This window comes from Notothenia rossii (genome assembly GCF_949606895.1).
Source record: "Notothenia rossii genome assembly, chromosome: 9".
Classification (NCBI taxonomy): Eukaryota; Metazoa; Chordata; class Actinopteri; order Perciformes; family Nototheniidae; genus Notothenia; species Notothenia rossii.
This window is the reverse complement of record NC_136907.1, coordinates 77,545,277-77,558,205: the sequence shown is the minus strand read 5'-3', so window position 1 is coordinate 77,558,205 and position 12,929 is coordinate 77,545,277. Positions and strand designations below refer to the sequence as shown.

The following is a 12,929-nucleotide window of genomic DNA, read 5'->3' as shown; positions in this document are numbered from 1 at the left end:
ATTCCAACATGTTATTTTTTAGAGACAAGTAAATGTGGCACTCATCTCACATCTTGAATATAGAAACACAATTTATTGAAAACTCATCCTGCTTGCTTTTCTTTTAATGTGTGTTATTTCCTTCTTCAAAATGTCCTTTATGCATTCAACACATTGAGACTTAGTAAAAAATTGAATACATTTAGAATAAAATATCTACAATGAAAGAAGCTCTGTTGCTTTCTCTCTCTCATGATTTACAAGCGAAACAACAAAATAAAAATAAATCAATATCGATATTCAACAAATATTTAGAGCAAAGTTTACATTTCCATGCGGAGAAATATCAGTTGAGGTTAACAGAAATCCTCCTGAGCAGTGACAGCCTCCATGGCTAAACAGACACGGGAAGGAGCGCCGCCTGAAGAAACTCCAACATCTACAGAACGACTCATGAGAAGATGTTAACCCTGTAAAGCCCACTGTTGTAATTTTACAACATTATTTTAAGCTATCCTAAAAAAGTCAGTAAATGTTTTAGTTTTTTTAAAGACTCCATTTACACGGTCTAACGGTCCTTTGGTCAGCCTCACAATGCTATTGGGTATTACATGTGTTTATAGGTCCTGCCCTCTGGAGCATACACTCACACAACTTCTGAATCTTCAAACAAGCAACATCTCTTTGTTTTATTCACATATAGAAATAAAACTCTAATATAAATATAATATCTTTGATAATTCACTATAACTAAGTTCTAAATGTGTCCTTTGTTAAGATGTTGAATGAACAACAGAATTGAATAAATTAATACATTATTTCTAATTAAAGTATGTGAAATTATATCTTTAGCAATATGTTAAACTCTACTTGTATCTTATCAGTTAATTACTTACAAAAATACATTTAACTCTGGTTCTTGCAGAAACAGTTTCTGAAATGTTTTGGGACACTTGGATGTATCCCTTTTAGTATGATAATTAGCCTGTTAGCATTAGCCAGACAGCATTGTGTGACTTGTTGATCTGGTTTATCTGCATGTATGGGTGTAGGTATTCCTTTTGTTATCATAAGGCTAAGCCAGGTAGTATCGTGTGACTCAAGTGTACAATGTAAATAGGATTCAGATACTTGTTGCATCGGGACACCTGGAAGGGCGTGCTGCATGCATTCCTTTTAGTATGATAATAGGCTTAGCCAGACAGAATGAACACTTGTCCCACCACCCTATTGTTATAGCAGAATGTTTAATACAGCATATTTATGATATTCATTAGAGATCACATGGTATTCCATATGATGTGTGTTACTGAGTTGGGTCACACACGTTAGAGAGACAATGGTCGTTCTGAATTATCAATAGATGTAGGCTATTCATTTTAAGTGAGCTGACACCGAGGTTAGAGGAAGTTCAGAGAAGGCCTTACAGTAGGTTATAAAAACAGTTAACCTTTGTTAGTTAACTCATCCTAAGGATATCATGAGATGTTGATGTTTAAACATATACAAGTATAGCTTTCAGAGAGAAAAACATTTGACATTTGTGTGGTAGGCTGCATGATAACATTTGTGTGCGTCAAACATGCTTAGGGAAAATGTGTGTGTGTTCATTGCAGTGGCTATATAATTATGTTGTGTGATTACTGCTACTGTCGGGGGCATTTCCGCGATTGGTGATGCACTTCCCATTATTGTTTGTTGCAACAAATAAATAATAATTACTGATCAGCCGTTTGTGTTTGTTTCACATCGCATAAACACCATATCCCAACGTGCATTGAGGCTAAAACATCCAATCAGCGAGCTGAGGATCTTTCCTACGTCTGTTTCCGGTATTGTTCCTGTAATGAGAGTTCACATTTGTGCTACATTGAAGGGCGGAATTGACTACGCTCGTATGGGTAATGCCATACGAGCACCCTCACAAATACCCAGGGGTTAAATTGGGCACACGCTTTCGATTCATTAACGTGTCCGTTCACACTAGACCACTAGACCGCTGGAAATGCTGGAAACGATGTAGTACATATGTCAGGCCTGTAAGTGGCGCTGCTGCCACCCAAAATACACCAAAAGCAGCGAAGAAGACCCCGGAGCATGGTTGCCATGGTTGCCCTTCTGTTTATTCTCCGCGGTGGACGGCGTGTCCTCCTGCTGTATCTCTCAGGTAGTCCACCAGCAGATGAAAAACACCCACCTCTCCGCCTCTTCCAAGGAACGAGGGGACCGTGCGGCAGAGCTTCCTTAAAAAAAATGTTCCGCCGGTCAACATGTCCTTTAAAGTTTAAATCTTCCGTACAAAATTAGGAAAGTGCCGGTCAGAGGTCTTCTTTGTTATTTATTGAGCTTTAAAACAAATTGTTAACGACTCTGTTCTCTGTATAATAATATAATAATATTTAATAAACGGTGACTGCCTCTCTTTTCCTCCCCCTCTTCTGACAGCCCAGCAGCAGCAGGAGACGTGGGGAGAGGGAGGCGGGCTATTTCATCGTTATCAGAAAATGATCACATAGGGTTGGTCCCCCAGAGCGTTGCGTATGCCGGTCTACCCAAAACTGTCTTGTGAGCTCGTGGCAGAACCATGAAACCAAAAAAACAAAAATATACAACGGTCTACCCACCTTGGGACCCGTTACCGTAGTCGTTTATTCCCCCCCCCCCCACACACACACACACAGAGCGGAGTAAGGCAACGAAACTTAAAATAATAAGCAGCATTTTACGGCGCGCTATGCATGGGGCCGTCTTGTGGGGTTTCCCGACATGTCGTTTCAGTAAATTAAAGGGTGTTCCATGTTGTCGTTACTGTGAACCTTCTTAATACCTTGGAAAATGCCGTTTAATACTTTTTAATAGCCTTAATTTTCGCTAAATTGATTTATCAACTTTTAATACTTTTTAAGACCCCGCGGACACCCTGTTATGGAACCGCGGCGTCCTTCGTGAGCAAAATGCCTGCAGGCAAAACAAAATACACCGTCCATAGACACTGAGTACTCGAGCCAAGTGTATTGCTCGTACCATCGGCGATTGAATGACCGCATTTGCAGTCCGTACTTCTTGGTCGGGTATTTTCTAAGCATGGGACGTCTTGGTCCATCAGAGGCTGACTGGCTGATGTCAATTACGGTGTGGAGGGGTCGGGGAGCAGCGCTAGCTCCGCTGGTTCCACTGCAGCTCGCCGTAGCAGCTAGCTGTTCCTGCTGCTGCGGGGGCAGTGGGTCAGTTGGCGGGGCCGGGGGCTCCTGTTCTTCGTGGTCCCAATCCTCCCGGTTATCATTGGTAATAGTAACATCGGGATCCTTGTGGATAGTAGGGTTGTCCGGCTGGACCGGTTCCGTTTGAGATCGCGGTCGTTTTCGCTAGCTTGTTAGACATTTTTCCATTTTCGATCTGTGTACTGTGTTCACTTCACATACTGAGAATTCGCGCTTTAACTTACAAAGACCCCAGAAAGATCTCGCGAGAATGTGTAAATATATATAGATACATTTTTTTCATTACAAAACAATGGGGTTGCTAAGCCGTTGCTAGGCCATTTCCTGGAGTTGCTATAGCAACTGCTAGCAACCCCCTGGCGCCACCCCTGATTTTACATTTTATTACTTTAAACTCGAAGTTTCAGATGTACAAACTACGGTGGCCGGGAGGTGCAATTGCGCCACAACGGACCAAACACTTACATCAGGAGTAACGTGCTGCAGCTTCAATAACAATGAAACATATTAACAGCAATGTGCCAAAACACATGCAAATGAAGAGAAATCTACACCAACCCTACGAAACATGTGCAGGGTTTACTAAAATATTTTCCCATGTTTTTCTGCAAATGAAATAAAATCTGAATTTAATATTATTTTCCTAAAAATACATTTAAAAAATGCGAATATCTTGTTTCAGAAAAATAAACACAACACTGACATTTTTCCTCAGAGCTCTTTTATTAACAAGAAAAATCCCAACATGTAATTTTTTTAGAGACAAGTAAATGTTGCACTAATCTCACATCTTGAAAATAGAAACACAATTTATTGCAAACTCATCCTGCTGGCTTTTCTTTTAATGGGTGTTATTTCCTTCTTCAAAATGTCCTTTATGCATTCAACACATTGAGACTTAGTAAAAAATTGAATACATTTAGAATAAAATATCTACAATGAAAGAAGCTCTGTTGCTTTCTCTCTCTCATGATTTACAAGAGAAACAACAACATACAAATAAATCAATATCGATATTCAACAAATATTTAGAGCAAAGTTTAAATTTCCATGCGGAGAAATATCAGTTGATGTTAACAGAAATCCTCCTGAGCAGTGACAGCCTCCATGGCTAAACAGACACAGGAAGGAGCGCCGACTAAAGAAACTCCAACATCTACAGAACAACTCATGAGAAGATGTTAAAGCACATCCCATAATGTTTGATTGACAGCTGATCTCTGTGCAGTGAAGACATGAACACTCAGCTCTCAGCAGCAATGATGGACACACAAAGACTTTAAGAAGTAGAAGAATTCCTCAAATGAATTCAGGCTATTTCAGTTTACACAACTCAGCTGCGTCACAAACCAAAAGTCCAGCATGTAGCGGCTGAGTGAATGTGGTCTGGACTCTGTGGAGGAGAGTCATGGTTTCAGAGACGCTGTAGAAGGACAGAATACCTGCTCTGTGATCCAGGTACACTCCTACTCTGGAGGACAGAGGACCTGAGACGGGAATTTTGCTATTGTTGTAAGTAAATGAATAACTGTTTTGTTTAAACTCTAACGCCCAGGATTTGTCATTGTATCCAAATAAACATTCAGTACCACCCCCTGCTCTGCGGATATTCTTGTATGAGACTGAAACAAAAACTGCTCTCCCTCTCCGCTCCACCTCCCAGTAACAACGTCCAGTCAGACTCTCTCTACTCAGGACCTGAGGCCAATCAGTGAATCTGTCTGGATGACTAGAATAAGACTGTTCTTTCATGAATGTTACTTTTCTGCTCCCTTCAGATAATAACAGCTCTGTGTGTGCTGTGTTTGGATCCAGAGTGATCTCCTGTGAATATCTTAAGAACCCAGCTCTGGTGGTGGGCTCTGCTGCTGGCAGTAAAACATCCACTTCAGTCAATGAGACGTTTGTCCATTCCTCTCTCAGGACGTCCTGTAGTTTGTCTCTGACTGCTGACAGGGCCGCCTTCACGTCCTCAAAGTAGCTCAGAGGAAGGATGTAGATACTGGAGGAGTGTGTAGCTTCACTGAGGGCTGGCAGTGAGGAGGGGTAGCTGAGCAGAAACTGGTTGTGATCCTCTGTGTGAGAGAGCAGCTTCAGCTCAGCGTCTCTTCTCTTCAGCTCAGAGATCTCCTGCTTCAGCTTCTTCTGAAACTCTTTGGCTCGACTCATTTCTCTCTTCTGCTGGGATCTGAGCTGCTGCTTCACATCAGAGCTTCTTCTCTCCATCAGACGGATCAGCTCAGTGAACATCTCCTCACTGTCCTCCACTGCTTTATCAGCAGAGCCATTGAAGGCCTTCACCTCCTGCTGAAGCAGCTTCACCTCCTTCTCTCCGTCCTGGATTCTCTGCTGGATGTTTAGTCGACTCCCCTCCAGCTCTCTCTGCCTCTCAGTCCTCTCTGCTGCAGCTGACACCGTGTCGTGTCCTTTGTGTTCGTCCACAGAGCAGAGAGAACAAATACTCTGCTGATCAGTGCGGCAGAACAGCTTCATCACCTCTTCGTGACGAGAGCAGATATTCTCCTGGAGCTTCTTGGAGGGCTCCACCAGCTTGTGTTTCTTTAATTGAGCTACGTCAAAATGAGACTGGAGGTGTTTCTCACAATAAGATAAAAGACAGATGAGGCAGGACTTACAGGCTCTCAGTTTCCTCCCAGTGCAGAAATCACAGGCCACATCTTCAGCTCCAGCATAGCAGTGATCAGCAGGATCTTCTTCAAGTCCAAGCTTCTTCAGCTTCTCCACTAAATCTGCTAACATGGTGTTCTTCAGCAGGACAGGCCTCGGTTTGAAGCTCCTTCTACACTGAGGGCAGCTATAGACTTTCTTCTTATCCTCTCTATCCCAGTGGCGTTTGATACAGTCCATGCAGTAGCTGTGTCCACAGGGAATAGCCACCGGATCCTTCAGTAGATCCAGACAGATGGAACAAGAGAAGGTTTCCCGGTCCAGCTGAACTCCTTTCTGCCTCATCTCACCTCTCAGTGATAGTTACGGACTGCAGACAGAAGGTCAAATATCCACTTTCTCTGAACAGAAACAATCTCTGACGGACAACAAATCTCCTCTCCTCCTGCTTTTGCTCAGTCAATGCAAAGAATGAGGAAACAGCTTTCTCTTTTAACATGTTGCCAACCTGTGAAGGGGCGGGAACATTCAAATGCCTTGATAGGGTGCAGCTCAGTGTGTTTGGGAGCAGGAATCAAGGGGAACAGATTTAACTGCTTTCAACAAAGCTTTGTGTGAGAGGCAGGGTGTGTTTGCAAAACACATGCAAATGAAGGGAAATCTACACCAACCTGACGAAACATGTGCAGGGTTTACTAAAAGATATTCACATTTTTTTCTGAAAATAATAGAAAATCTGAATTCATTATTATTTTCTTAATCCTAAAAATACATTTAAAATGAAAATATCTTGTTTCAGAAAAAATAATTTAGAGATATTTTTTAGATTAAGAAAACATAAGACTGAGATTTTGTCCTCTTAGCTCTTTTTTTAACAAGAAAAACCCCAACATTTTATTTTTTACAGACATGTAAAGGTGGCACTCATCTCACATCTTGAAAATAGAAACCCTATTTATTACAAACTCAACCTGCTAGCTTTTCTTTTGATGTGTTTGGTTTCCTGCTTCAAAATGTCCTTTATGCATTCAACACATTGAGACTTAGATACAAATAAAAGACCTTTAGAATAAAATATATACGATGAAAGAAGCTCTGGTGCTTTCCCTCTCTCATGCTTTACAAGAGAAACAACAACATACAAATACATCAATATCGATATTCAATAAATATTTAGACTAAAGTTTACATTTCCATGCAGAGAAATATCAGTTGAGGTTAACAGAAATCCTCCTGAGCAGTGACAGCCTCCATGGCGAAACAGACACGGGAAGGAGCGCCGCCCGAAGAAACTCCAACATCTACAGAACAAGTCATGAGAAGATGTTAACCCTGTAAAGCCCACTGTTGTAATTTTACAACATTATTTTAAGCTATCCTAAAAAAGTCAGTAAATGTTTTAGTTTTTTTAAAGATTCCATTTACACGGTCTAACGGTCCTTTTGTCAGCCTCACAATGCTATTGGGTATTACATGTGTTTATAGGTCCTGCCCTCTGGAGCATACACTCACACAACTTCTGAATCTTCAAATGAGCAACATCTCTTTGTTTTATTCACATATAGAAATACAACTCTAATATAAATATAATGTCTTTGATAATTCACTATAACTAAGTTCTAAATGTGTCCTTTGTTAAGATTTTGAATGAACAACAGAATTGAATAAATTAATACATTATTTCTAATTAAAGTATGTGAAATTATATCTTTAGCAATATGTTAAACTCTACTTGTATCTTATCAGTTAATTACTTACAAAAATACATTTAACTCTGGTTCTTGCAGAAACAGTTTCTGAAAGGTTTTGGGACACTTGGATGTATCCCTTTTAGTATGATAATCAGCCTGTTAGCATTAGCCATACAGCATTGTGTGACTTGTTGATCTGGTTTATCTTCATGTATGGGTGTAGGTATTCCTTTTGTTATGATAAGGCTAAGCCAGGTAGTATCGTGTGACTCAAGTGTACAATGTAAATAGGATTCAGATACTTGTTGCATCGGGACACCTGGAAGGGCGTGCTGCATGCATTCCTTTTAGTATGATAATAGGCTAAGCCAGACAGAATGAACACTTGTCCCACCACCCTATTGTTATAGCAGAATGTTTAATACAGCGTATTTATGATATTCATTAGAGATCACATGGTATTCCATATGATGTGTGTTACTGAGTTGGGTCACACACGTTAGAGAGACAATGGTCGTTCTGAATTATCAATGTATTCATTTTAAGTGAGCTGACACCGAGGTTAGAGGAAGTTCAGAGAAGGCCTTAGGTTATAAAAACAGTTAACATGTGTTAGTTAACTAATCCTAAGGATATCATGAGATGTTGATGTTTAAACATATACAAGTACGGACCACTATTGCGGTAAGCATGTTGTAACTTCCGGTTGTTGTTGTCATCTCCGGGTATCCCGTGTGCCTGTTCTGTTGCTGATAGCTTGTTATCTTAACTTAATCGATCGTTTTAAAACTCTTGATCACGGCAACTGCCTGACGTTGTAATCACACGTTACTACAGCTTAAGCACCCACAAACTCTCCTTCTCTTAGCGACTGTAACTCCACAGTTGCCTACACTCTTTTCGGGTTTGCTAACGGTAGCTACTTTAGCTTGATAGCTAGCCATGGCTCTTTCCCCACCCTCGGGTGCTATTTCCTGCTCTAACTGTCTCATGTTTGGTTACTCCCCTACCTCCTTTACTGGTACCGATACATGTGTTAAATGTAGTATAGTTGTTAGGTTGGAGGCGGGAATCATAGCCATAGAAGCCCGGCTCCGCATCTTAGAAAATAACTCAGCTACAGTAAAGCCCATGTTAGCCGGTGCGGACCGGCAAAAGGTAGCTCCTCTTAGCCGTCCCCCGGCAACTCCCGAGCAGCAGGGAGAATGGGTGACTGTTCAGAAGGGGCATAACGCGAAACCCGCAGGTCCCCACCAACCCGTTCACGTATCTAACAGATATTCCCCACTCAGCGAGACACCCGCTGAGAAGCCAACTCTGGTTATTGGTAGCTCTATTATGAGACACGTGAATTTAGAGACCGAAGCGTCCACAGTCACATGCATTCCGGGGGCCAGAGCGGGCGACGTTGAGGCGCATCTTAGACTGCTGGCTAAAAATAAACGTAAATACAGTAGGATTGTTATCACGTCGGTGGTAATGATGTTAGTTTACGCCAATCAGAATGCACCAAACTTAATGTGGCGTCGGTGTGTAGTTATGCTAAAACAATGTCGGACACCGTAATCTTCTCTGGTCCCCTCCCCAATCTGATCAATGATGACATGTATAGCCGCATGTCATCATTTCAGCGCTGGTTGTCTTGGTGGTGCCCAGCAAACAATGTGGGCTTCGTGAATAATTGGACAGCCTTCTGGGGAAAACCTGGTCTGATTAAGAGAGACGGCATTCATCCTACTTTGGAAGGTGCAAATCTCATTTCGGCAAACATTTCAGGGCTCTGTGGACTTAATCCATGACAAACTGGAGTTGAGACCAGGAGGCAGAGTCGCAGTCTTACACGCTTCTCTGCGCTCTCTCCTAGGCAGTCATCCATAGGAATCCCGACCCCAATAAAATACCCAATATTAACGGTGTGTGTGTCTGCCCAAGGACAATTTAAGGTAAAATCTAATAGAGGTGTCATACATAATAACCTAATAAAAGTAAATGTAACAACTACTACAGTGCAACAAAACAGGAAGATTAAATGTGGTCTCTTAAACATAAGATCTCTAGCATCTAAAGCAATACTGGTAAATGATTTAATATCAGATTATAATATTGATATATGCTGTCTCACTGAAACTTGGTTGAGACATGAAGAATATGTCAGCATAAATGAGGCCACTCCACCCAGCCATATCAATACTCATATTGCCCGAGGCACGGGCCGAGGAGGTGGAGTTGCAGCAATCTTTGACTCAAGTTTACTTATCAATACTAAACAAAAATTAAATTATACCTCCTTTGAAAGCCTCATTTTCAGTCTTACGCATCCGACCTGGAAAACTTTGCAGCCAATCTTATTTGTTACAGTGTACCGTGCACCAGGTCCTTATTCAGAATTCTTATCAGAATTCTCTGAGTTTTTATCAGCTTTGGTACTTAAAACAGATAAAGTAATTATCGTAGGTGACTTTAATATTCATGTTGACGATGATAAAAATAGCCTTACTGTTGCATTTAACTCTATATTAGATTCTGTTGGTTTCTGTCAGAGTGTAAATAAACCAACCCACTGCTATAATCACACTCTTGACCTTGTTCTGACTTATGGTATTGAAATTGAGCAACTATTAGTCGAACCGCATAATCCTGCTTTATCCGACCATTTCTTAGTAACTTTTGAAGTACTGTTACTAGACTACAAAGCATTAGCCAAAAGCTCCTGCAGCAGAAACCTATCTGTTAGTGCTATAGCCAAATTTAAGGAAGAGATTCCACCAATACTTAACTCGATAGCATGTCTGCATGTAGGGGAGGAAACTTATACAAAATGTACACCACCCCAAATTGATCATGTTGTTGATAGTGCTACAGATGCGCTGCGAATAAAATTAGACTCTGTTGCTCCTTTGAAAAAGAAGAAAATAAAACAACATAGATTAGCTCCATGGCATAATGCCGAAACCCGCAAAATAAAGCAAAAGTCGAGACAACTTGAAAGGATATGGCGTTCCACTAAACTTGAAGAATCTCGTTTAATTTGGCATATTACTCTCAATGAATATAAGAAAGCACTGCGTAAAGCGAGAGCAGCATACTACTCTTCATTAATAGATGAGAATAAGAATAATGCAAGATTTCTTTTCAGCACTGTAGCCAGGCTGACAGAGAGCCACAGCTCGACTGAGCCTTCTATTCCCATAGCACTCAGTAGTAATGATTTTATGTGCTTTTTTAACGATAAAATTGTTACTCTTAGAAACAAAATCAATGACCTCTTGCCTTTGACCAGTATAGTGTTATCAACAGCTCCCGGAAACGTAAGTTCTAATAATATTACACTAGATAGTAAACTAGAATGCTTTTCAGCCATAAACCTTGAACAATTAAATTCAATGATTCTCTCTTCTAAACCATCAACGTGTATCTTAGACCCGATTCCAACTAAGCTGTTAAAATAAGTTTTTCCATTAATTAGCACTTCTTTATTAAATATTATGAATATGTCTTTATTATCAGGCTATGTTCCAAAATCATTCAAAGTAGCAGTGATAAAACCGCTTCTTAAAAAGCACAACCTCGATCCAGAGGTTTTAGCCAACTATAGACCTATTTCTAATCTTCCGTTCCTCTCAAAAATTCTTGAGAAAGCAGTCGCAAAACAGCTGTGTGATTACTTAAGAAACTATGATTTATTTGAAGATTTTCAGTCTGGCTTTAGAACACAACATAGCACAGAGACAGCTCTGGTTAAAGTCACAAATGACATTCTAATAGCCTCTGACAAGGGACTTGTCTCTATTCTTGTCTTACTCGATCTTAGTGCTGCATTTGATACTATCGACCATGATATCCTATTGCAAAGACTAGAGCACTTAGTTGGCATACAGGGAACTGCTTTAGGCTGGTTTAGGTCTTATCTATCTGAACGCTCTCAGTTTGTACGTGTCAACGATGAATCTTCCATGCAAACCAAAGTTAGCCATGGAGTGCCACAGGGCTCAGTGCTTGGACCTATTTTGTTCACCCTATATGTGCTTCCGTTAGGCAATATTATAAGGAATCATTCTGTAAACTTTCATTGTTATGCGGATGATACTCAACTATATTTATCATTCAAGCCTGATGAAATTAATCATCTAAATAAAATTCAAGACTGCCTCAAGGACTTAAAAACGTGGATGACCTTAAATTTTTTGATGTTAAACACGACCAAAACTGAAGTTATTGTACTTGGCCCGAAGAATCTACGAAAAAAATTATCTAAAGATATATTAACTATGGATGGCATTAATTTGGCCTCCAGTGAGACTGTAAGGAATCTTGGTGTTATATTTGATCAGGATTTATCCTTTAACGCCCACATAAAATCAATTTCAAGGACCGCCTACTTCCATCTACGTAACATTGCAAAAATCAGGCATATCTTGCCTCAAAACGATGCAGAGAAACTAGTCCATGCATTTGTTACTTCAAGGCTGGATTATTGTAACTCCTTATTATCAGGGTGTACCAAGAAGTCAGTCAAGTCGCTTCAGCTGATTCAAAATGCTGCAGCTCGTGTACTAACCAGAGTTAGGAAAAGGGACCACATTACTCCTGTTCTGGCTGCCTTACACTGGCTCCCTATAGAACACAGGATAGAATTTAAAATTCTTCTTCTCGCCTACAAAGCCCTTAATGGGCAGGCGCCATCTTACCTTAAAGAACTCATTATACCCTATTGTCCTACTAGGGCATTGCGTTCCAAGAATGCAGGGTTGTTGGTTGTTCCTAGAGTCTCTAAAAGTACAATGGGAGCCAGAGCCTTTTCTTATCAAGCTCCACTTTTGTGGAATCAGCTTCCAGTTTGTGTTCGGACGGCAGACACGTTTTTAAGAGTGCGCTTAAGACCTTCCTTTTTGATAAAGCTTATAGTTAGGGCTGATTAGATTCAGCCCCTAGTTTTGCTGATATAGGCTTAGTTTGTCGGGGGACATCTTACTTCTTCCTTCTCTCTGTCTATACCTGTGTACTCTCATGTTCCGATTAACCCAGCTTCCCCAAATTTCTTTCTTTTTGGTGTCTATATACGCCGGGATCCGGAGTCATGGATGATCCTGCGGTCCTGTGTCATGGACTGCGAGTCCTGGATCTTGAGTCGTGGCTGCGGTCCTGGATCATAAGTCCTGGATGGATATCCTCGTGGATTCATCTTCTTATTATACACACATGCATTTCAAAACATTTGGACTACCTATGTTGCAAATGTATTATCTTTTCAATTTACACACGGCATCTATTGCACGTCTGTCCGTCCTGGGAGAGGGATCCCTCCTCTGTTGCTCTCCCTGAGGTTTCTCCCATTTTTCCCTTTAAACTGTGGGGTTTTCTCTGGAAGTTTTTCCTTGTACGATGTGAGGGTCTAAGGACAGAGGGTGTC

The 12,929-nt window shown here is 40.9% G+C and overlaps 1 protein-coding gene across 1 annotated transcript; it reads right to left on the bottom strand.

Moving 5' to 3' along the window:
• Positions 1–4,504: 4,504 nt before the first annotated feature.
• LOC307019384 (tripartite motif-containing protein 16-like) lies at positions 4,505–6,173 on the bottom strand (the record flags this gene model as incomplete). The annotated part of the gene is made up of 1 exon (XM_079650238.1): positions 4,505–6,173. The coding sequence occupies one exon, from the start codon at positions 6,171–6,173 to the stop codon at positions 4,515–4,517; it is 1,659 nt and encodes a 552-aa protein (XP_079506364.1). The 3' UTR covers positions 4,505–4,514.
• Between the last annotated feature and the right edge of the window lie 6,756 nt (positions 6,174–12,929).